This window comes from Malurus melanocephalus, unplaced genomic scaffold, assembly GCF_030028575.1.
Source record: "Malurus melanocephalus ecotype Western Australia unplaced genomic scaffold, MMel_1.1 scaffold_17, whole genome shotgun sequence".
NCBI classification, from domain to species: domain Eukaryota; kingdom Metazoa; phylum Chordata; class Aves; order Passeriformes; family Maluridae; genus Malurus; species Malurus melanocephalus.
In genome coordinates this window covers 3,243,541-3,268,315 of record NW_026623249.1, presented here as the reverse complement: position 1 = coordinate 3,268,315, position 24,775 = coordinate 3,243,541, and the positions used below count along the sequence as shown (strand labels likewise).

Sequence of the window (24,775 nt, the reverse complement as noted above, 5' to 3'; positions counted from 1 at the left end):
GAATGTTATGTCCATTCACTGTGCTCAGCATCTTGATGAATTAAACTACCAATGAAATTGGAGGGAATATTTTTGGTTTATATGTGATCTTTGTCACAAGGGCAGAGCTAGGGCTATAGGGTGGACAGCAAGCATCTATTTTTTTTCTAATACCCATGTATTGAAGAGGACTAGATAAATAGTTTTGCCTGTGTAACTTGTTGTCAAGTGCTTCCAAGGCTGTACAGTTCTGTCTGTGTACAATACTCATTTGGATACGTTGATGTACCAGACTACACTAATGACTGTGTATTGCTGATGTTAGCTATGACTCCATATTGTGATTTACTGCTGTAATTTACTATTTTTTTTTACTTTAAAATATGAAGACAAGGTCATGATCAATTGTAGCATAAAATCCAAAGGTGTAATTTTGAATCATATGAGCCAAAATGAAACTTATTTTATTTTACATATATTTTATWACTAAATGTATTCTTGCACAGATAATTCCTTTTAAATTCCACATTTTAGATGTATTAAAATATCCATTTTGAAAGTAATTTACGGCTCTATAACAGCCATTAGAAAATATGATCTAAGAATAATTCTTCAGTTATGATAATTACATCAAATTCTGCTCTGGTGTGGGTTACTCTTGAAGATTTTGCTGTCTTTTTTCTTGCTGGGAAGGTGAAAATGGGTTGTTGTTATCTACGTTCACAGGTGGGATACTGAAGACTATCTGGGAGGTTTTCAAATGTAGCAAAGTAGCTTCAAATTACTTAACTTGGCACTAATCATTCTGGAATGCCTTAGGAGATCTCATTTGCAGAAAAAGCTGAGCACCAMTGGCTGAATGTGAAGAGTTAAACAAAGCAATGGAAATTGCAGTTAATTGCAAACTAGGTATTCGGTRGCATTAATGTAGCATTCATTTGTGAAATGTCTGCAGCAATAAAGACAAACTACAGCAATGTTTGCATTTTGATACTTTCAAAAGGAAGCAGTGGGGACAAGCAGACAGCTGAGAAGCTGAAAAAAATACCAGAGCGTCAGAACTAGGCAGCTGAGGCCAAACATTTCTTCAAACACGGATAGAGTGACCTGCCAATAAGAGCTTTTCCGCCAAGTTTCATTGTTTCTTTATAAGCTATAGCAACATAGAAGGAGAGGGTGAAGTTTGCCATTGATGTGCCACTGTCAGAAGAGCCACACTACTACTACTACAGGTCTGACCACACAAAATCAGAGTGCCTAAATATAATAAAATTATTTCAGAAATAAAATGTATTCTGCTACTTGCCTAATCCTTCCCAGACTATTTTGCTCCTCAAGTTTCACAACCTGAAAAGACTAATTAGGAAGTAGTTTTTCGACGCATCTACCAACCTTAGTAGCTCAGGTCTAAGCCATTTGGTGTCCTGCTCTTAGCAACAACCTATTTGTCAGCTAAAAAACTTTCTCAGTGGGCCCATTTTTATATAGTTTTTGCTCAAACTAATTAACTGCTTTTTACCACAAACCAATCGTTGCTCACAGACATGGCTCTATTCAACAAAGCATTTAAACATGTGCTTAACTGATCAACCTCAAGAGAGAATAAGCAAGCACATGCTTAAAATGAGGACAAAACACCAGCTTATATCTCCCACTGAATTGCTCCTGAGTGCTTTCATTGGGGTGAGATCCTTAGAGTCCTCTGTCCAACAGGAGCCTGAACCAAGCCTTTTCTTGCAGAATGGAACACAACAAGAGCTGCCAGGATGCCTTCATAGTCATTTCTCTACGGGTCACTCCTGACCCGTGTCCTGTCACGTCTCACTTTTCCACCACCTCAAACATCCACGTGTGGCTGAGGAGGGCAGGCCTGTGCTAGAGGCAGTACCAGCACTTCACAACAGATAACAAACACAGGTCAACAAGCTCTACTGTCTACACAATCTACAGTCAGGAGCACACACGGGACGACCTGCGGGCACGTGAGTGCAGGTATGCAGGTCTGAGGGGGAAGAGTCCCCTCACACATCCTCGTACGCAGGTTACCTCTTGCTTGTCATGGTTACACTTCTCGCACATGGCCGGCGAGGAGTAATGATGGAAGACGGAGCCCGATAGGTTATCGATGATCATTAACTCCCCGTCGAAGGAGTCCTTAATAATTAAAGAGACACTGTCCAGCCATAAGTTCTCCTAGGGGACAAGAAAGGGGGGAGGATGGGAGAGATCATTTTAAGAATGTCGAGTTTTTTGATTTCAAGTTTCATGTGAATTTGGGGCTGGATTCTCCACCCTGACTCATCTGGAGCAGCATCTTGTTCTGCAGGTACTTGCACAGGGTCACTGGGAGGAACATTTGCTCCACAGGGTGTGTAAACGTGCGAGAGTTCAATGAAAAAATGGATAAAATAAGGAGGGACAGTCTTCACTCATTTTCAGTGCTTGCATCTCCCTTCCAGCTCTGCTGGAGTCACTCTCCATCTGCCATTTCTCCTGAACTCTTCTCCTGAGCTCCCCTCTCAAATTTGCTCCTGTCACACCTTTAGCTGATCGGCTTCATCCCTCCTCTGCTGGCCCTCAGGTCCCTACACCATGATGACAATGAACGGACACACTGCTGTCACAGCCTTGTTTCTACATGATCCTACCAACTCAAAAGGCTACTGCTGAAAGAAAACCTCTTACCCTGAGGTGGAAGACTCTGCTACTGCTAAGCCCTCAGTCACCTAAGTTGCCCAGCTACTGCCCAGAGCTACTTGCTGCAGTCTGACTAGTAAGTTCAATGGTGTACTCACCTGGGCTGGAGAGTAACATCTCATGCACAGATGTCCTTCAGGATCTGTTCTACCACCACCTCCTCCTGTTCCCATTCCTTTTCCCTGTCCTGAATTTGGAGAGCCTGACTTGTGGGAGCACAGCCCATGAGTAATTTCCATCTCAAGCTCAGCATCCATCTCTGCATCCTCCTGGGCCTCCTTGTTGCTGTCGTCGAGATGTTTCATGAGCACAGCTACCACCACATTGATGAGCACAAACTGGGCTGTGAGCACAAAGCTGACAAAGTACAGTGGGGAGATGAACTGCAGGTTGCTGAGACAGCTCCGGTCATCGTGGCTGCAGTCACGCAAGGTATCCTTGAGGGGAAGTTGGGATTGAGAGGGAATGATAGAAGGAAGGAAAGACTAAAGTAAGAACAGAAGCTTTGCTGTTCTTTCTGTCAAAAACAGAACAAAAACACTGATGCCAATGGAAAAAACAAGGCAAATAGTTCTATCACTGCCTACCCTTTGGGATAATGAGGCCCCCAAAGAATCTGGGATACACTCTGTTCATATGCTGTCTGCTTCAGAGTGAAACCATTCAAAAGCGCTTGAAGCAAACTCTCAGACCATCACATGTTGCTGCCACTGTAGCCCCACACATGTGAACAAGACCAAAAATGAGCAGTCTGGTACTGCTTTCTGCCATCTATACTCAAAAGCACCATATGTGACCAAAAAACTTTCCTTTCTCTATGTCCTCTGAAGGAAGTATTTATTTTGTATTTTCCTGGCAGCTCTGCAGGTGAATGCAATATCCAATACACGTCCTGTGCTCAGCTTTGTTAACAGTGCCAACTACAGTGGATATTCCCTCTTAGCCTGAACAATTTTCTTGATCCTCCCAAGGAAAATTAGCACTTTTCTTAATCAGATGTCTCTAGGACTAGATGAGCACAATGTTTGAATTACCATGGTGAGGAGTGAGACTCTGGACCAAAGGGACCATCTAGCAACCCAACTTCTGTGTTCCGTGTTCCTTCCCTCTGCTAGGCCAAGCTCTACTGAACACATCACACATCAGAATTTCTTTTTCCCCACAAGCAGGAGATCCTTGCCTCTAAGACCCAGTTACCTTCATGATCCCATTCCAGTTGTCACCTGTGGACACCTGGAAAAGTGTGAGGAAAGCCATCCCAAAGTTCTCAAAGGTGGCATGGCGGCTCATGCCCTCACAGGGGTTCTCATCATTGCACACTGGAAAACAAGGACAGGACAGCACTCAGGTGAGGACACACAGCCAGCCCTGGGAAAACAGCATGAACTCACCACCTGGAGACCTCAGGTAATGAATAGTATCATCACCCTTCCCTGATGGCTTTTGGCCATCAATACAGAAAAATCCCTGATGCCCAGCCCTGGGATATCAGGCAGTTTCCTCTGCTGCTCAGGGGTGCCCTCCCAACATGTTATTGTGCTGCTTTTCTTCTTGATCAATATCCCATGGCAAGAGATGTAAATAAACTTCCACAAACTTTTTCTTGTAATCCTACAGGCAGTGTCAGGGACACAGTGCAACAAGAGCAAATGTTTAAGAATGTTTAAGAAACCAGAGGCTGCTTTTATTTTGTTAGGCTGTTGTGACAACAATAATTTTGAGGGAAATTCCTCTGACATCAATTATGCATAAGGGAGAATAAAGTCCATCAAATAATTCAGTCCCTTTATCGAGGAGTACTGATTCTGAGAAACCCCAACCAGCATGTCTGTGGCTCACACTGGAGCATGGTCTGCTTGAGACTTACCCAGTTTCCCAAAGAGCTCCACTCCTAGAGCAGCGTAGATGAAAAAGAGGAGCATGAAAAGGAGTCCAAGGTTTCCCACCTGAAAGCAAATGGCACTATCAGCCTACCCCAAAACCCATTCCATCTGTACAGCCAAGTGTTTCTGCRTTTCCAAGTCTGAAGAGAACAGCAGTGAAATCCTGGTGTACAAATACAAMCAAACAATTGTTTAACATTTGTGAAATTTTCAGTGATGGCTTCAATTGCAACTGTATTTGCTCTTTTCCCAGTTGCTTCCACTTCAGCACAAGCTCTGGCCAGGGCTGCCAGAAGTGTGCAGTTTCTGGGCCAGGTGCAGACAAGCGCTTTGGAGCAGGACAAATCATGTGTGAAAGCATGGAAACCTGTCCTGCCGTGCTACATGCCCCACCAAACTGCCTAAATCCCTGCATTCGGGGGATCAGGTGAAGAGTGCAACAACAGTGTTCCAARGAGACAGGGACACAGGTACACCAGCTCCTGCCATGAATCCCACAGACAGGACAAAGCACCAGCTACCAGTGGAGATTACATCAGGGCTGGCAGACAAGCAGGCAGGAGGGAAGGAAAAAGGGTAAAGACACACTTTTGAAATGTGTGTAGAGAAGGAGAAAAGAGAAGACTACAAAGGTACTGAGAGAGGAAGCAGAGCTACCTTTGCATCTCATAATAATAGGTCAAAGCCTGATTTCTGGGCCTGTTTGCCTCTGAATCTCCTGTCTCCCAGCACATGGGGCAGCCAGCAGTGGGTTTTGAAAGAGGGAAGCTGAACAGCAACAGAAAATACCAGTAATGGTTTGCACACTGTTGGTGGAACAAGAGAAGGTGTGGAAAAATTAAGGACCTAGCAGGTACACGAGTGTTTTTGAAGCAATAAACTCTTTCTGGTCTGAATGCATGTGGTCACTGGACCTATGTTAGGCTCATCACTTCAGGAATCTAATTTAGTCATTGCAACTGCTGTGCCATCCAAATTCAGGAAAGAAATAAATGCTTCAGCCCACCCACTCCCCTGGACTGTCACATCCTGGCTCCCTCCATAATCACTATGAGGAATTATTTCTGGTGACTAAATTAGACACCATAAGTAAATGCTGTGAAAACACAGTGCTGARTCTGTGTCTACAGGGTGTTAGGAAAAGGAAGTTAATAAAACTTAGCTAAGGGACTACATTTCCAAAGGACTCTTTAAAATTAAAGCTCTATTCACTATTAAGAGTTGCTGCAGCACAACAAAGACAGGAAAGGAACTGAAACAGGACAACTGGAGATGCCTKGTATGCCATTAGCAAGCCAAAATCTCTGATTTGAGTCTGTGCTCTAGGAACAAAAAGAGAAAGGTCAAGAAGAGGATAAAGTGCAAGAGAAAGGGCAGCTTATTTTAAACTGCCTTTTTTGGCAAAGCCAATAAATCTTGGAGAATAATATTGCAGATAATTCAACTGTCCCCTGAAGACCCAGTGCATAAAATATGGAGACTAAATTAATTCTGGTGGATTTTAGACCTTTAAGTTCCGATTTTCACATAACTTCAAGTATGGAGTGTTTTTTTTTAATCCCTACTATACAAYTTTATTAAACAAAGCCAACCTATTACAGGAGGTACTAAAAGCCAGTCAACAAGAAGTCATAGGCTTTGCTGATGGAGTGATTAAGTACTGCTTGTTATTATCTTCCAGTGAATACCTAGAAGCCAAATCTTCAGACATCTGCTTGTTTTATGGCAGATATTGCTGACCTCCAGAAGACCTGACCCACCAACTTGGTTAGCAAAGGAGACGTAGATAAATCAGACACAGAAAAATCAGAAATGAGGAACTATGGAAGAATATATTTGTGGTCGACTATACCTGTGGTTTGTTGCTAGGACCAGAAGCAGAGACTCACAGGTCCCAGCTGTGCTCTTTGCCATCTTGACCAAAACACTTCACTGACTGATTACTCAGTTTCTCTGTCTACATGATAGGGATATGAATATTTCTTCCTCTCTAATTTATTATCTATATTTTAGGGATAGAAGTTGAATCTYATCATTTAAGTGCAAATATATTGCAGAGTCCTCTTACTAACAGTTTCTGGATACTATTTTATCCAGCTCTTAGTATCTGTGTGCATTTATCTGGGTTTCAGAATAAACGTGCCACAGACATGCAGATGCCATATCTGAAGACCTGCTCTGTCCCAGATCCTTGCCTGAGAAAAGTCACCTGTTGTGCCTCCTGGAATGGAAAAAGAGGACGGTGCAAAGAAGCTGCACTGAACCAGTCTCTGGCAGCAGAGCCAGAACTAATAAAAAATTATGTCTCAGATCTGCCTGCACTAAGAACATCCTTAATCTCCCCTTCCTTCTATTGTCCAATGTATTTCAGCCCACAACTATCCTACATATTGTATATCCTACATATGAATTAATATCATCATTGTTATCAGTATTATCACAAATAACAATGGTTTAATAAAAAGCATGGGAGATCAGAGAGAGCTTGGGATACATAAAAGATCACAGTATTTCCCTCTCACTTCTGTGCCATCAGATTCCTTTAATTCAGATTGACATTTATTGTCACCAACATCAGAAGTAAATTCCCTGGGTAACTCATGCTGYGTTCAGATTGATTCTCAGCTCATCATCACTCACCAGCACTGGTACATTAGCTGATAAATCAACTGACAAATGCCTGTGCTTTTTAATATCATGCAATAGAGTTGCCTTCTCGGGGCCTGCCAAGGGACCGCTCTGATGTATGATCCATAGAGCCGCTTGGTGCCATTACTCCTTGCTTAACAATTCTCCCTCAACAATCCTAAAGGAAGGGGACCAGATTCCCTGACTGCTCATCCATCACAGAGGATGCTCACAGTGGGCTTGAAGCCTGKGTAAAGCACCGTGTCAGCATCTCGTTTGGGAGCAGCTGCCACTCACAGCTCATGAGATCCTTCTGTCTCAGTGTCTTGCGGCAGACACTTAACTGCCGGCTGTGTGAGCCACAACAGAGCGTGTCACTGCTTCTCATACATGAGAGGCTCCAAAACACAAAGGGATCTGGCAGGAGAAAAGAAGAAAAAGTAGAAAGGGGGAGGCACTGGCTAGGAAAAGGAGTGACATGAGTGCGAATGAAAGAGAAGAAAGAAAAAGGGGACACATTCAGGGAAGGGTGAGAGGTGTAGTGACAGATTTCCTTCCCTCCTGAAAAGGCTTCCAATCACTCTTCCTTTCTTATGGAGAGGGGAGAAAGAAGTCAAGCACTAGTTGCAAACAGTTAGACACTAGCTAGATATGATGGAAAGAAATCTACCCTTATCCAGAAGCCTCATCTCTTTGACATGGTGGAGAACAGAGATGAGGCATGAGCTGTAACCCTGTGAATGACACGACAACTTGGACATGAACTTCAGRCAGTTGCCTGCACAACACAGTAGACAGCACCTCTGAGACTCCACGAGAATCAACTCTTTGGAAAAAGGGATAGAAGAGGAGAATCTTTTGGGAAAATAYTTTACCTGTGGCAGGGCTTGAACAACTGTATCCAGCAGCGCTCGCATTCCCGTGGCCATCTTCAGTAGCTTCAGGACTGCCACAACAAGGACAAGAGAAGTGTCAGTCAGACTGAGCTCAGAAGCATAATTTGTGTGACTTATTAATGACAGAAGCACAAGACAGATGTCCTGTCTCCCCTTGCCCTAGAAAAACTGGACTGTCCCCTCATTCCTCTTCTCCCTTTTGACTGGGCAACCCCAGTTATTCCTTCTCTTTTATATCATATCCTTTTTACTAAATACTCTCTTTCTGCCACCCATGCCTATTGGGCTGCTTCTGCTTCACCCAGACACTCTGGCCAAGTGCTCTTTTCCCCAGGAACGTGTATCTTAATAATCCTTTGGCTTTGATTTTTCTTTCCATCATTTTGTCTTTCTTCAGCCTTCACTGTTAAGTCATCTTAGCACACCTTTGCCACCACCAGAGAGATTCAGACCCTCACCTGTCTAAATTTCAACATGCTTGGTGGCCTTTTCTCCCCACACCACTGCCACATTGTCCCATCCATGAGTAACAGAAGAAGCTCGCATGATCTGCCCACCCTCCCAGTCCTTCACCTCCAAGGGAACCAGGAAGCCTGAGCTTCTAGGGTGTCCTAGAATCCCTCCTGAGATGTGATGAAGGACACCTCAGAGGCTCCTCCAGGGCTGGGGACAGGGCGAGCCCATGACTCTACAGCCACTGCTCAGTGAGTCATGGCACCAAGTCCCACTCCATGGCCACACACACCCCTGCCTCTGGCCAGTGTCTCTCACCTCGGGCAATACGCAGCACCCTCATGATGCGGATGATAGTGGGGTTAATTGGGAGAGCAGCATTGATTTCAATCTCTTCCAATGTGATGCCCATGACAGACAGCAGCACAATGGCCAGATCTAGCTGATTCCACCTTAAGAAGAAAAATTGAAGGGAATAAAGGAAGATAGAGTTTTTCCATTTCCCTGAAAAAGGAAGTGAATTGTCTCCACTTCAACCTAAACATTTCCTTATGTATGAATTCAAGGCCCCATTCTGACTCAGCCTATATAGGCTTTTCCAGACAAACAGAGATTCACTTTGCACACACTCTGAGCAGCCAGAGGCAAGCCAGCCTGATTTGAAAGCATGGAGCTGTGTTACTATGGCGCTGTGCTTTGACTAATAGGCTCAGCTTTTTACGGCCTTACTACCTCAAATCAACTTTGCTATATATGTTCTGCTTCAGCATACTCACAGTTTGCCTCAAGGGCAGGAAAAAAAATGCATCTCTCTAACCTCATCTCCTTTGCTTTCTAGCCTAACCAGCAGACACCAACCAAAAGGCAATTTTTGGACAATCTTGCTTTTTTTCTGGGCACTGCAGCCATGGAAGATGAGGTTAGGTCCATGCTGCACAGAACTGAGAGGCAGYCAGAGCACTCTGCCACCAAGTCACAGTCTAGATAGGGAACCACCCTCAAAACCTCCACTCCAAATCCAGCTGTCCCACAGCCATGGCCGACAACCCTCTGCTCACCTGTCTTTGAAGAAMCGTCGCAGACCAAATGCCACCAGCTTGAGGACTGCCTCAAACACGAACACAGTGGTGAACAGGTAGTTGCAGTACTTGAGGGCGGTCTCCAGAGACTACCACAGAAAAAGAGGGTAAAGAATTGAGGCAAAGGCAACATCAAACACAAAACCCCCTGTGCTCCCCTCAGGAGAGGGGACTCTCCTGAGTGCCAGGAATTCATTGCAGGGGGGGAAGCTGCCCCATGTTTCCTACCTACTTGAATGATTCTCAGGATCAGTTACTGCTCCTTTCTCCTGCACTGTTCAGCATAATCAGGAGGAGGAGGGTATTGCATGAGAATCCACAAAATGTCATCAGGTTTTTCTTCTGCCACTAGCCTGTGCCACCTAAATGACACCTGGTTAATGGCACTAGCATATTAAAGTGAAGTGAAGCACTCATATTAAAGGAGTGAAGCACAGAGGTTACTCTGGTCGTGGACACAGGTCATCTTTGATGGTAGGAAATCCTGTTGTGCCTTGTTCTGGAGCCAGTACATCACATCTCTAAGCTGCTTGGCTTCTGGCTCATTTACATGCTGCCCCTTCACCATCACAAAGGACCAGTGAAAGCAGTAGGCAGCTTTTAATGGTTTTTTGTGCTGGGAGGGTTTGTAGTGCTTTGAGAAGATTGTTTAACAGAATCTGACAGCAGGCTGGCTTGGCTGGAGCTGTGTTCCAGGGGAAGGAGCTGAAGAGTAAGGAAGAGGAGTGACTTGTTGAAAAACAAAGATCTGATGTGAGGATGCCAGCAGATAAAGGTTGAGAGTTCCTGAAACATAAGGCTGGGCACCATCTAGGTCAAGATGAAGGCTGGGCAGTTGGGCAAGATGGGCAAGAAACAGAGGAACCTGGCATTAGATTTGAATGATGACAGACAGATTCATCTCCTGATCAAAACCTGAGCCACCTCAGACAATCTGTTCRGACACCAGAGCTGTCACCTAAACCAAGGGTCTTCTTAAGCGGAAATTGAAATGCCACTGACAGATGTCATGATGAATGCTTTGTTTACATATGGAAGCAAAAGGCTCCTTTGGTATGTACATCATACATTTTTCCCAYCAAAGGCATCCTCAGCTTTGCCAGGAATACTGAGGTACATGGTCTGTATCCAAGCAAAGTGACAAACTTATTTGGCCTCCTTATTTGCTGTATTTGAGAGCTGAGAGAGGCTCTGCTCAGCACTTTGGCCCTGCAGCTTCTCTTACCAAGAAAAGGTGGTTTGATAAAGGCATTCCAATCCCATTGCCATCCCATACAACCAGCCATTCTGGTTMTCTCAGGTAAAGTCATATGTCAGGGGAATTAGGCTGACATTTGGGAATCTGATGCAAAGTCTGAAACTCCCAGGGATACTGCTGCTTCCACCACTCCTACTAGGATCCAGGGGAGCATAAAAAGCAGAACAGGCAGCTAAATTTGGGTGACCCACATATCTACTTACTAATATAAAGCACAGAGACTTAATTGCACCATGATTTCTAGGGGTTTGACTCTTGCTCAGATATCTTCTCTCTCTTGATTTTAATGGATAACAACTGTCTGAGTAGGAACTACCTCTCTGGATACATATGAAACTCTTCACACAAATTTGCCTTCCACAAAAATAATTCCTACAAAACTTTAACAGTAGTTTTTAGAGACACACAAGTGTGTCCTACTTATGCTGGTGGACAGTGGTCACCAGAGCGCTGCACCAAATGCAACAATGTCTAGAGGCAGGACTTATCTCCATGATTTCACTCACCACAGGTTGGTTGTAGTGCTCCAAGGACATAGTGACCACGTTGAGGCAGATGATGAAAGTGATGAAGATGTCCAGATAGTGGCTGGTGCAGACCGAATGAATAAGGAGGCGTATGTGGCAGTAGGTAGCATAATACGGCAAACGCTGTGCCTCTTCAGTGGAAAGAGGGATATGGGCAGGATTAGGAAGAAATTGGAAGAAAGAGAGAAATGGGTAAGAAACACTGAGTAGGGAGAACGCGTAAGACTGGTATAGGTGTTGAAAGAGAAGGGAATGAAGCTGGGACAGAGAAAAATCAGAAAAGGATAAATAAAAKGTAAAGAACAGATGAAAGAGAGAAAAATGAAGGAAAAAAAAAAAAGGAAAGAAGTGGGGRAAAAAAGACAAAGAATGGAATACTAGAAAGAAAATCTGTTAGTCTATGTTTGTAGGAATGGTGCTAAATCAGCATTTCCTGTCTTGACAAATTAAGATCACTTATGATAAAAGGGAGCAGATGGTTCAAGGAGAGGCCCTGGTGTGTTATGGGAGAGAGGGGGAAAACTGGAGCAGAGGAAGGGAAAGCATGCCCATCRGCTGTTAATAGAAACCTGGGTAGTAGGGATGATTTCCAGAGGCAAGTATGCTTTAGCAGTTTTTATCTAAAGACAACACAAAACACGAGACAAACACCAGGRTAAGAGGGTTTCCTTCACGACAGAGGGTTTGGGGTCCCAAGGAGTGACACTGAAACACTGATGGAAAGAGACAGAAACAAAACACAGGGGTCTTCCTCTTATTTTTTTTCCCCCTCTTTAAATTTGGGCTTAAGCACAAAGAATGGTCTGTCCAGATCCTTCTTCAACCACCAGCTGAGTTGCAGGAAGGCCAGGTGGGACTCTGCCCCAAGTGTAGGAAGCATGTCAATGTGTGCACAYCCTGTGTCAGCAGTGCCTGTCGGCATGTGCACAGGGGTGGCTTTGGTACATTATCTCCTGAGGAGCAGGGTGCTGACACCCCTCTCCAGTGCCTTCCCTGGAGTCCCAGCTGATCTCATCAGCCACCCCTCTTCCCCAGACTGCCCCAGTGAGGTGTGTGGTGACACAGCAGTGGTGCGGGGAGGAAGGCTGAGAGCATGGCCACGAGCAATGGATTTTAGAGACCAGCCCATCGGGAAAGAAAAAGAAGAGGAAAAGGTTTTTCTCAGAAAACCTTGGCCTATGAACCAACCAAACAGTTAGGCTGTGCCTTACTCCTTCGCTTCTTCTCCATGCGTCGCAGGCGCTTCTCCTCCCGCCGGCGCGCCTCCTCAGCCTCCTGGTGCTGCCGGCACTTGTGGAAGTTCTCCACCACCACCCCCACAAACATGTTGAGCACAAAGAAGCTGACGATGAGGAGAAAGGAGATGAAATAGAGTAGCATCCAGGGGTTGTTGTTGGTCACTGGCTGGAGTGGGAGGAGAACAGAGGCAGTTATTGTCTTAGCAGTAGAAGAATAGGGATGCAGTGGGCAGCAGCTCAACAGTTTGTGCTTTACAAGGTGTTGAAATAACCACGTTTGGGCCAGGAGGGAGCCAGCATGCCCAGAAAGACACATGGCATTATTGCTTCTTCATTACAAATAGATAGAGGCCCACAGATACTACTACAGACACCCACAGCACAGCCACACCTGCACCTCCCTGCATGGACCAGACAAGTCCATGGACCTGCCCCCTTGCAAATAGGTGAGCAAAGGATTCAGAAAGGACCTAGAAGGGATTCTTGATCTGAGGGAGGTATCTGAAGCAGGATGTTAAAGCATGCTTCTGCCTTCCTAGCACAAGGATAAAGGCATTTCACAACAAAGTCCATGTACCTGCTGGTCAACAGCCACAGCATCAAGTCCATTATACATAATATTGACCCAGCCATCTTTGGAAGCCAGGACAAAGAGGGACATCAGAGCCTGAAACATATAAAGCAAAGAACATGTGGAGCAGGTACATCTGGCAGGCAGGAAAAAAATACCGTGGGTTATTGCTCTAACATACATATCACCAAAATACTCTTCCTGTGTCTCTGCACACATCAAAACTTGCTCCTTCCCCCAAGGACAACAGGAAGGGGGTGACAGGAAGCCATGTGCAGCCAGACCCACCAGAGGATAATTTGAAGAACATCTGCTTTGTTGCAGGAGAAAAGAGAAAATCAAGCTCTCTGCTGCCACCACTTTTCTTTCCCCCTCATCCTTTGTCATCCTGATACCAACCCAATGTTGGTATGGACACCCCTGATACCTGATACCAACCCAATGTTCTGAATGGACACCCCTGCCAAATAACTGCTCCTTCTGGCCTAGGCATCAGCTTTTTAGGCACTGCATCTGTTCCCTGGGGAGGAAACAAACCTGTGATGGGTTCCCATCGGGGGGGGGGGCTGTGGGCAAACTCACCTGTCCCAGGTTGTCGAAGTTATACTTGTGGTGCACCCACTTGTAGTTGGCTGCCACGCAGTCAGACCGGTTGGTAATGTTCCTGATGTCGACCCCCAGGCAGTGGTAGAACTTGCCCTTGAAGAGCTGCAAGAGGGGAGTGACCCCATCAGCCCATTTCCCCACAGGGTTCCCTATGCTCCCTGGGATGTACAGAAGCTCCCGAGATGCTGCATGCCCTGCAAGACTGCCAGCCATACAGAGCATGACAGGGACACCACCAATACAATGCAGAGCACAGGCTCAAACATTGTGAAGGAGCCAGGACCACCCTTGTAAGCACACCTGACTTTCAAGCCTCCTCCACTGCCCCAGGCCAGCAGTGACTACAAGCTCACCATCTGACAGCCCTTAAAGCAGCCTTTTTGGGTACAAAGGGAAAAAGTATCTTCTCATCCCTAGAGTAATCTTCCCTCTCTGCTTCCCAGTTGCTGAGACTGCTGAGGGGAAAAGATCTCATCTGAGGGTAAAGAACCAGAAAAAAAAATCCCCCTCTTCCCCTCTTCTCATACATATTTTTTCAAAAGCTGCACTGCACTGCTGTGACTCTTCTGCCCAGGGCTCCTTTTCCCACATGGAAGGMGCTGGATTGTGCATTTGTACAGATGCATCAGAGCAAACTAAGTATAGTGTATTCCCTGAGATGGAAGCAACGCCCACACCCTTGCTCCTCTGCAGTGCAACAGCCGAAAATAAAGAGGATTAAATAAAAAAAAAATTAAAGAAGGTTGTGGGTGGATTTAGGGCTCAGAGTGAGGGGGAGAAACAGAGCTGACTGGAGGCAGGGTTCATGGGAACAGGCACTGAGCTGCTTGCCCTTGTGGGGTGACATGGATGTGCCCAGTGAGCCCTGTGCTGTGCCAGCCCTGTGCTCTCCCTGTGCTGCTGACCCAAACCCTGTCCCATCAGCTGCCAGGTGTGAGAACTAACTCCCATCTCTTGCATCCAGCAATGTCTGCACTTGCTGAGCACCTGTTTGTGCTTGCCAAAGGCTGTGTCATTATGGAGATGGCTTGTGTAAGAGGGAAAATACACCGGCTTCCCTGTCTCTCCTGCTCTGCTTGGCTTCCTGTGTCTGTTATAGGACCTGGGGGTACAGGTGCCCATGGCAATAGGGGTGGGGGATCAAGGGCTGTTTGATGGGCAGTAACAACCTACCTGCACACCCAGGATGCCAAAGATGATGAAGAAAGCACAGCAGATGAGGACAATGTTTCCTATGGGCTTGAGGGAAGAAATTAGTGTCTCCACCACCAGCTTCAGGCCAGGGGCTCGACTGATGACTCTGGAAGGGAAGGAAGGGGAAGGGTGACAGAGGGACAGGGCAGGGGTAATTGGCCTATGTTAAGTATTTTCAGGAACAGCAGACCCCTGTCTCCCTGAGCAGTGACCCRTCAGTGGATGTCAGTCCCCTGTGATCAAAAAGCCTCTTCTCTCCCATGGGTTCACTGTTTGATGAGGTACCTCCAGCATCAGACCCATCTGGCTAAGGGGGACCTCCAAAGTGCCAGACACTTTGTCTGGCACAGCTGGATCTGACTCTGGGACAATCCCTGGGGACACTAGTGGGAAGAGGGGCCCRAGCAGGGCTCGGTGCGGTTCTGACCGGAGGGGACGTAGGGTGCGCAGCAACCGRAGCACTCGCAGCACCCCCAGGATTTTGGCACCGCCAGCAGAGGCCACTGAGACCACAATGTCTATGAGAGACACGAAGACCAAGAAGCCATCCAAGATGTTCCAACTGCTGCGGAGGTAAGCCTGATCCCCAAAATACAGGCCTAGAGAGACCACCTGGAAGAGAGGGGAGAGAAGACGGAGTGAAATGGCTCCTTTCCACGTTACCTAGCACAGTGCAACTGTGGAGAGAAYGGGAGGAGGGGGAACAGTTATCAACTCCTCATGACACTGAAGTGTCATCTCATAATCTCTTCCTTTCACCTGAATGCCTGTGAAGGAAAATATCTTTTTTTCTCCTTCCCTGAGTAACATGACACTGTAGGGGACACACAGGAGACCTTTCCCTGCCACACCAGAGACTTAGGGCAAATCTCCCAGTTCAGAGATGACCTGGGAGGTAAAGTCAGGCACCAAAATCCACACTTCAGCTCTTAAAGGGGTAGTTTGTTTGTCAGCAGTTCACAAAARCAGCGGGTGCTACAGAAATCGGTGGCCATGTGGAGATCTTAATACCCTGCAAATTGCAGTCAAAATTCAGATATGAATCTTAGGGGGTTAGCTTCTGGGATTTCTTCCCAGTTGCAAGAAGGGAATAACAATGTTTTCTGATTGTTGAGTAGYATTTTGACCTCTATTGAATAATTATCTCAACTGAGAGCATGTCATYAATACTGTAATTAATATTGTAATGTCCCCCATTCTTGCTTCCAGAAAAAGGAATGGACTTTTGACATCATTACTAAATCTATACTTGAATACCAGCTATCTTTCATGAATACTACAATCCAACTGAATCTAATGCCTAGGATAAACATTGCCTCTATGCCTCACAAGACAGGATTCAACCCCAAGCAGTATCTGCCTTTACAAAGGGAGAAGGAAGAACTGGCACACTGAAAAGATAGATAGATTTTAAAAGGGTGTTGAGCAAACATGAACTGTGTTTRACACTGGAAAAAAGCTCTGAGCTGTTCATCTCGAGTAACTTACCTTCAGTGTCATCTCAGCTACAAAGATTGCTGTGAAAATGTAGTTGGACACAGTGAGAAAGATTCTTTCCTAGAAAAAAAATAAACAAAACAAAAAACAAACAAACACACACACAGAAAAAAAAAAAACAAAACAGAGAGAAAGACCTTAAAGGTATTTTGACTACTTCTTGTTACTCTATCAGGCACTTCTGATGATCCTGACATTTTTGCATTCCTGGAAGGGTCTGAAAGTTGATAGAATAAGGGAAGTGTCCTTGGCAGAGGTCAGTGCTAGGCAGCTTTCAGCCCATACATGACCTGGCTGGGACAGGATCCTATGCAGCTCTGCCAGAGCACAGCAAATGGGATTTTTTTACATCCTGCAAATCCAGTTTCAAGGCACTCTCTGCCCTGTTCTGTCAGTGCTGCTCAGTCCTGACCTGCTGCGCTGACCTGGGACTCCTTCCCAAAGAGCTGCTGAGCATAGACCATAGATTGTGTCCAAGCRCAGCAGAGTCAGGGAGTCAGCTAAGGCAGACAAGCAGAAAAAGTAATTACACTTGCCAGCTTGAGCCACCTCCAAGAAAGCTCAAGAGCAGCATACATGAATGACGGTGTGCCATTCTTACAGCGTTCTATCTTTCAGTTCCTTTTCTCTTTTGCCATTCATCTCTTATTTGCAGGTTCCTTGAGGAGACTCTTACCTTCCAAGACAGAAGGAACTAGGGTTTCTGTTTATAAAGTGGGTTGCCCAATTATAAGACCCCGCAGGGGAAGCACACACTTATGTCAATTAGTAATATTTGGGTATTCAATAGATGAGTCGGACCTGGTGTTTAATGCTGAAGTTATTCCAGAGATCATCCCAGTACCAGAAACAGTTGAGAATTATTGTTAAAGGTTGTGCTAAAAAGTGGGTGTTGGTGCTCACCGTGCTTCTGTGTTCAATCTGGGGTCTTTCCAGGGCAATGGTGATGCAGTTCAGGAAGATGAAGGCCAGCACCACATGGTCAAAGAGCTTGTGAGCAATGACAGTTTGGCAGAGGAGGCGAAACCTGCAAGAGAGTTCCAGTAGGCACCTGTGCCTTAGGCAGAATGGATTTAGGAGCTATGAGGACAGAGTACTAAGGCTTCTGGCCAAAACTGGGCTCTGACAGAGCAGCTTTCCTATCTTTGACACTGATATCCCTCAAAATGGCAATAGCCCAGGGTGGCACATGGTCACACAGGAAGCATGGAGTAAAGCAAGAAGCTGAACCTCCATCCACTTCCCCAGTGYCAGAGTGGTTTCCTAATCAAGAGACCCTGTGCTCTTCTGCTGCCTTGTAAACAAGAGGCTGAGTTGTAGATTTCCTCCCAAACTCACACTTTGTACCAGCCCACATGCTGACAGCTCAGGAGAGCCAGGGAGGTTGGCAGTCACGGGGACCACACCTCAGAAAGACACTGTGTACATTAACATAGGTGTCACACAGCAAAAAGCTCTCCCTTGTCACCTGTGATGAAAGCCCTTTCTTTTCAAGGGGCGACACACATGGGTGAGAATATTGTTGACTGAGATACACAGGCATTTTCTCCTGGCGAGAAGATCTCTTTAACAGGAAGAATTTAACCCAAATTTCCCTTTTTAGGCAAGAAGAATTCTAACTTTGAAAGGTGTCATGTAACTGCTGGTAAGTTGGCACTGGGACCTGTAAACTAAATGAAGATGCCATTCTGGTACCAGGGGAGGAAAGATCAGTATTATGGAGCCATCAATAATACATTCTTTATCCTCTTTGTGTTAAAATTAGTATTCCCTGCCTTGCTTTGCTATAAATATTTATGATTACACAAAATGAAAATGGGATGCTCCAAAGAGAGGGAAGATCACTATAGCTATTTAGGATGCTCAACTTTCCTTTCATTAGTAGAAGCTAGGAAAAGAAATGTCATTTGGCTGTAGGAGGGACATTGGAGGAGAAAACACACATTTTTAGCTGGTAGGTTTAAAATTGCAACCTAACATCAGGGGACCTGGCCAGCAGAGCAACAAAATCTGCCCCATCTTCTCAACCCCCTCATGGCAAAAACTGCACAAACCTGTTCTGTGGAGAGAAGAGATATATGGACCAGTCTTCCCGTAACTCACACCAGTCTGGCTTATAGACCTCCATCATCTTCCGGATGCGAAAGCACAGGCTCTGCAGGGACAMAGCAGAAGTAAAGTCACTTGTTCCCTTCCCACTTCTCTGAGAGGGACATTCTTCCTTTGACATCTGACCCAAATCCACCACTACCTGCRTTTCTTTCAGCCCCTGATGGAGGAAATCAACTCAAAGGCAACAAGTCGGTGAAAAGAAGGTAGAAGCTGCTTTGCCAGGGCATTTTTACCTCTTGGCACCTGGTCTCCTCCCTGAATCACGACAAATAAWACTGTTGGCATCCCTTCTAGAGTAGGATATTGCCCATGATGCCTTCTTAGATGTGTTGGAGGGACTGTGTTACCTGAGGAAAATGTTTCCTCCCTATCTCAGCTAAATGAGAACCCAGGACAAAAAGGCCTTCTGCTGGCACTTGGGCTTGGAATTTCATAGAGACATATATGTCAGTTCAAAATTCTACTGACCCGAACTCCACTTTTTCCACCCTCTGATCTGCTCATATATTGCTGTCCCATAGGCTGATACCACAAAACCCACTTGTCTTGTCTGTGGTGACTGTGCTTCCTGCTCTGGTCTGCTGATGTTCCCCATGGAAAGCTCTCCCTGTTACAAAGCCTGACCTCTCCGGTCCTGTAGAAATCACTGTCTGCACTGCTCTGAAATCACAGTCGCTGAATAACCACATGCACGTCTCACATTTGCCTTCCTCCCACCATCCATCTTACAGGCAGGCTGACACTGGTTTGGGCTTGGAAATGCACAGTGCTGTACCTAGAAGRTCCAGTCTGCATTCAGTGCTGTCCTTCAGCTTTCCTAATGCACCTTTGCAAGCTTTCCCATCCAACCGCAAGAAGACTGAACTTTGAGGATGGATTTGGGTTTCCCAGAGCACTGTGGTGTAACTCCGGGTTCCTTCACCAAGTACTCACATAATCTATCTCTTCATCATCCTCTCCCCGTTCTTTGTGGTTATTCATCTTTGGGAAGATCTCTTTGACAATACTGGGCATTTTGCCATTGCAGTCTGGATGTTCGCTGGCCCCAGGCGGTGCTCCCAGCCTATGGGTCATTTTGTGGCTGGAAGGGACTGAGGCCAATTCCACCAGGTCACAGGAGCCTTTGTTATCCAGAGAGAGTGTCCGGCGGTGATGAAACACCCTTCCTGTCCCATCTGGCTCCCCATCTGGTGCCTTGTGCGTTTCCCCAGACAGGAGGGACTCATGCTCAGCTGAGGGAGGTTTGTGTTTCAGGCTGTGTCCCCGGGCCAGGCTGTTCCAGCTGGAGCGACGGCTCCCCCAGGCTCCACTGCGGCTCCAGGCACCATAGTGGGAACTGCGAGAGCTGGACTGTAAGAGAGCCGAATGGGGACTCAGTGATTCMGGGCACAAGAAGGGAGCATGTGACCCTCTTTCAGATCACAGATTTCTCCCTGGGCCCCTAAGACAGAAGGCTGCCATTTATCAGATGTTGAGCAAGTTGAATGGTGAGAATTTAGCAGCAATCTCTGTAAATCTGACAATAAATTGATAATGAGTKAGCAATGGTGTTGGCCATGATTACTTTATAGCCCCATCTGTGTGCAAAGCACTTTCAGGGAAGGCAAGTGATAAAGCTAAAGGCAAGGTGTCTGATATTGTTACTAACACCAGCACAGAGCAAGAGTAACACTCTCAAAAAATCTGAAAAGGCACCTTTTCACACTGCCCTGAGGTTAAGGATAACACAAGGTACAGGGTGATTGATCATCAGACACACCATCTTTGAGTATAGTCTCAGTAAAAGAAAGAAATGAGAAAAACAGGCTTGTAGGTTACAGTCTAGTCCAACCACATCAGCAATTTGCTATGTWTTACGTGGCTTCTAGCACTCCCTGTAAGGAAATAACAGAGGCATGAGCCCATTAAGCACGAGGCACTCCCCAGAGCTGTGCATGCCAGGGGGCAGAAAGCCCAGGAGCTGATGCTACAAGGTGGACAGATCTGAGATGCACCAGTTAGACAATCTGCAATGCTTGGGAAAGTGCTATGGGCAGCAGGATGGGGAATTACAAAGCAAGACTTTTCACTGTTACAAAAGTTTCCAGAAAACACATCTGTAATGGGATTTGGTTGTTCTGGCACCACCTAGACTGTCCTATGCCATTAATTCAAGGCACCATTTTGTGTCTTTTACTCAAAACAAGGAAAAAGCAAGGGGAAAAAACATGTTTGACTGTAAGAGGGAGACTTTCTTGGTTTTCTCCCTCTCCCACACTCAAAGAAATAAAGATGTAGAGATATAGAGATATAGAGACAGATAGATAGATAGATAGACAGAGAGATAGAGAATGGAATCCCAGACTCAAACCAATACAGATAACTAACCCGAAAATAGACTTCAACATCTGGAAATTTAGATAAATAATTGTGAACTGATCTGGATTCTAAAGACAGGCAATGCAGTTATATTAGAAGCCTACAGCAGCAGTGCAATCCTCCACAGCAATTCCCAGATGATGGCAGAAAGAAAACAAAGTGTTTGGCCTTCCAAACTGGGATATGGCACACATTTTTAYTCCCTCACTCACCAAGGACCGCTGGTCATAAGTCATTCTCCCCAGGGACATGACACTGCTCTTCCGGGAGCCAACAGCAACATGGACCTGGTCAAGTTGCAGTGAGTTGCGTGAAGAGTTGCTGACCCCCCCAGCAGCCACCGGTGGGTTGGAAGAAGGCAAGGTTGGGTCCAAGTGCCCATTAGGTGTCACAGGAATAGCACAGAGTTTGGGATCTGGGGGGAAGATGCAGAAAAAAGAATGAGAAAAGAAGAAKGGGGGTTCCTCGCTATCCAGTGGCTGCTTTGATGCCTAAGCAGTTTAGCATGTTAACAGCATCTAACAGATTATTAGCCTTTTAGCATCAATCAACATCAATTCCTCTGATTTAGGGAGCTATGACAAATGCAGTGCAAACTGGAAAGCCTTTAAAGTAATTTCCTCAGTCTCCAAAAATGACCACATCTTTCCTTGGGGACAGACAGACAAGCAGAGTGGTGGCAAGGCAGCCTCACACTGACAGGCAGAGGACAAAGCTGAACGAAGGATGAGAGTGTTCTTCTGCATGCTAAKAGCAGACACCAGCATCTTCAGGTCTGAACAAATTCCACCAGCTGTCAGACTGGCTACTTAAAGCAGTTAGGCTGAAACACTGAGCAAGAGACTAAGGTGTAGGGATAGCCACAGCCATCCATGTACTGTGGGCACTTCAAAACTCCTGTAATCACACTGCACACAAAAACTGCATCCCAGTCTATCCTACTACACTGCAATTCTTAAAATGACTGATCATTGACCTTTAAGATCCAGGAACTTTTGAGGGAAAAGTTAGGTCCTGTGGATGACCATCAGCATTTTGTGAGATGCATGGAGTGTATTGGATTTTAATGCCTGAAAGGACTGGAGCAATCATTTTTGTTTGACTTATTGCATAGTGAAGGTCACCTATCTGTGTCTGCATGACACAGACAACCATGAGTGCACCAACATCTCTAACCTCTTCCTCTTAGGGAGCTTACATCCTAGGGATTTGGCTGCCTACATTCAGTGTAAGCTCTGATATGGTGGAGCCCATGTAACTCAGGAAACTGTTTAGAAAAGAGCTAAGTTGCAGAGAATTGTGACAAGCCAATAACTGGAGCCACTGCTCCCTGCTGTGGGAGCTGCATTTAAKCTCAGAAATGTGCCTGCGCTGCTGTCTGAGTTGCGCTATGAGTATGCTTGTGCCTTTCCTTGCATCTTGCATCCTGACCTTGTCTTGCTGACAGGACTCCTTGGCTTGACCTCAGACCTGCCTCACCACTGTGACTTGCAGCAGTGATCACTGAACCACTGTCAGACCCTTACAGGTGTCAGTGGACCTGCTCTCCTCACCTTGTGTACAAAAGTGCAGGGCGACCCCTTTCCCTCCTCCCTGGCTCCCTGTCCCCTTCAACTTCCAGYTCACCAGCCAGCAAGAAGCTCTTGCTTCTCCCTGCCATCAAATCCTGTTTGAAGTATAACACCTCTTGAAGAAAGAGTTCCAGTCGTTGAGGGAAGACTTTGAGGGATGGAGACCTTACCGGGCAGTTTGTACTCAGRTTGTTCCAACTATTAATTATCTCTTCTTGAAAACATATGGCATTTTTTCAGCCTAAATTTGCCTAGCTTGAGCTTCAAACCTTTACCATCTCATTATGCCTTTTTTTCCTGCTCAATTAAAGAGCTATCTACCATCACAAATCCGTCCTTATGGTCTACAGCTACAGAGAGATTGATCAAGTAACTTTTCTGATTTCTCTAAGCTTCATTAGTCTCTCACTAAGAGGCAAGGCTTCCACACTTGCCTGAGTCCTTTTTACTGTCATGGTATCCCCTCTCCAAATGTGGGTCTCAGATGTGGACACTGTTCCTGAAGTGGTGACCCTGAAGATAAGCAGGGATAGCCTCAACCTCTCACTTCCAGTTGCTGTTGTGGAGGTCATTCAAGACTCTTCCACTTAGCTACCACATCCCTCAGGATGCCGATGTCTCTGTTTTTCCACAAATAACACCACAAACTGGCATAAAGTTCAAAATAAAAACTGGCAAGTTCTTGGAGGCAGAATCTGCTTTTAGATTCTGCAGAATCTGCTTTTAGATTTCTTACCAAATAGCATTAGGACACAAACAAATAACTCTTTTGAGCTATTGTACCTGAGCCTTCCTGGACCTCTTGGAACTGATCGAACTCCTCCATGTTTGAAGAACTCTGATCTTCATCTGAATATGACCGGTTGGCATCACCCTGGAACACACAAATTTAGAAGTTGGGAGCTCAAACTGAAATTACCATTTGTTTTTCTCTTTCATTTCTGGAACAACTGGCAGTCAGGCATCCAGTGTGATCACTGGGAAGAATCTTTTGGGATGGCTGATACACTGCATTTCTGCTTTTGAATAGGTGAAGGACTCACCCTAAGGTAGGTTCTGCTGTGTTACACAGAACAGAAATTGTGAATCCTCTTCCACAGAACCTGCCTCTTTCCTTGTAAGGATTAACACTGTTCTTTTTCCTTTTGTTTAATTGAAGACTACCCTAACAAATGTCATTTCATGAGTGGAATGAAAGAGGGGTGATACTTTTTAAGTCCTCCAGTCCTGTATCCTCAAAGAGTCACAAAGGTTCCCTTTTTAGTACCTCTATTCTTCCTCCTGATGAAGCCTTGGTGGCAACTCACCTCAGCCTGGAACCCCTCCACRAGAATGGCCACCAGCAGATTGAAGAGTACATAATTGCCAAATGTCATGAGAGCCACAAAGTAGAGGGAAGCCCACGGCGAGGTTGAGGCCATGCCATTATAGAGTACAACATTCCAATCCTCCTGGGTTAGGATCTGTGACCAGGAAGAGAGGTCAGATAAATGTGAAGGAAGAATATTAAGGGGACTCCCAGAAAAAGGACATTCCAATACACATCAGGACAGGCCAGAGCTCTGAAATTCTCCATAACCATACACCCACTGTCACCGTCCAGCTGTGGCACTGCACCAAAAACCTCAACTGAGTAAGAATAAACAGGAGCAACCATTAGGGTAGTCATGTGCTGAAGTGAAAGTGTTGAACTTGGCAGTTGCCCCAACAGGAGTGACCTTTGCACACTGTCTCCGAGGGAGGAAGGAGCTCCCCTCTTTGAGATATACACCAGTGATTTGGCTCCAATTTGCAATTGTTCTTCCTCCCAACATTACACAAAAGACTCTTTTACGTAGCCTTTGTACTGCCAGGAGTCAGTGCAGTGCTCCTCAATGAGGAAAAGGCATCTCCTGATCCTCTTTGCTCTGCCCTGGCCCACCCATGGAGAGCAAAGTTGGGCTCACCTGGAAGACAGTGACGATAGCCCACAGCAGGGAGTCAAAATTCTTCCGGTCAGGAACTGTATCTCCTGTGTCTGTCCTGAGGCTGAACTTGCAACCAAAGATGTGCATTCCTAGGATGCTTTGGAATAAGATGATGTCAAATATAAATACCTCTGGCATCAGAGTAATTCTCTTCTCCTCCTGAAAATCTAATGCAACATCACAGCATCAAGGGGTACAACAACAGTCACACCACTGGGACCTATCTGTGAAGAAGGAGCTACATATTGCAACSCTGTAGGT

The 24,775-nt window shown here is 45.7% G+C and overlaps 1 protein-coding gene across 2 annotated transcripts in view; it reads right to left on the bottom strand.

Annotated features, from left to right (window-relative positions):
• The window catches only part of CACNA1I (calcium voltage-gated channel subunit alpha1 I), a 91,484-nt gene that overhangs the window by 9,728 nt on the left and 56,981 nt on the right, over positions 1-24,775 (bottom strand). The window contains exons 11-31 of one of the 2 annotated variants that reach the window (XM_057388757.1): positions 24,494-24,611; positions 23,855-24,010; positions 23,331-23,421; positions 21,189-21,391; positions 19,552-19,968; positions 18,561-18,661; positions 17,410-17,533; positions 16,498-16,566; positions 15,437-15,621; positions 14,989-15,115; positions 13,792-13,917; positions 13,216-13,305; positions 12,612-12,804; positions 11,380-11,531; positions 9,595-9,704; positions 8,855-8,988; positions 8,063-8,133; positions 4,544-4,622; positions 3,874-3,995; positions 2,775-3,113; positions 2,026-2,172 (exon numbers count right to left, since the gene is read on the bottom strand). In XM_057388757.1, coding sequence (XP_057244740.1) covers positions 2,026-2,172; positions 2,775-3,113; positions 3,874-3,995; positions 4,544-4,622; positions 8,063-8,133; positions 8,855-8,988; positions 9,595-9,704; positions 11,380-11,531; positions 12,612-12,804; positions 13,216-13,305; positions 13,792-13,917; positions 14,989-15,115; positions 15,437-15,621; positions 16,498-16,566; positions 17,410-17,533; positions 18,561-18,661; positions 19,552-19,968; positions 21,189-21,391; positions 23,331-23,421; positions 23,855-24,010; positions 24,494-24,611 — 3,154 coding nt within the window. The remainder of the gene's footprint in view (positions 1-2,025; positions 2,173-2,774; positions 3,114-3,873; positions 3,996-4,543; positions 4,623-8,062; positions 8,134-8,854; positions 8,989-9,594; positions 9,705-11,379; positions 11,532-12,611; positions 12,805-13,215; positions 13,306-13,791; positions 13,918-14,988; positions 15,116-15,436; positions 15,622-16,497; positions 16,567-17,409; positions 17,534-18,560; positions 18,662-19,551; positions 19,969-21,188; positions 21,392-23,330; positions 23,422-23,854; positions 24,011-24,493; positions 24,612-24,775) is intronic. The other variant, XM_057388764.1, reaches the window with a different exon arrangement.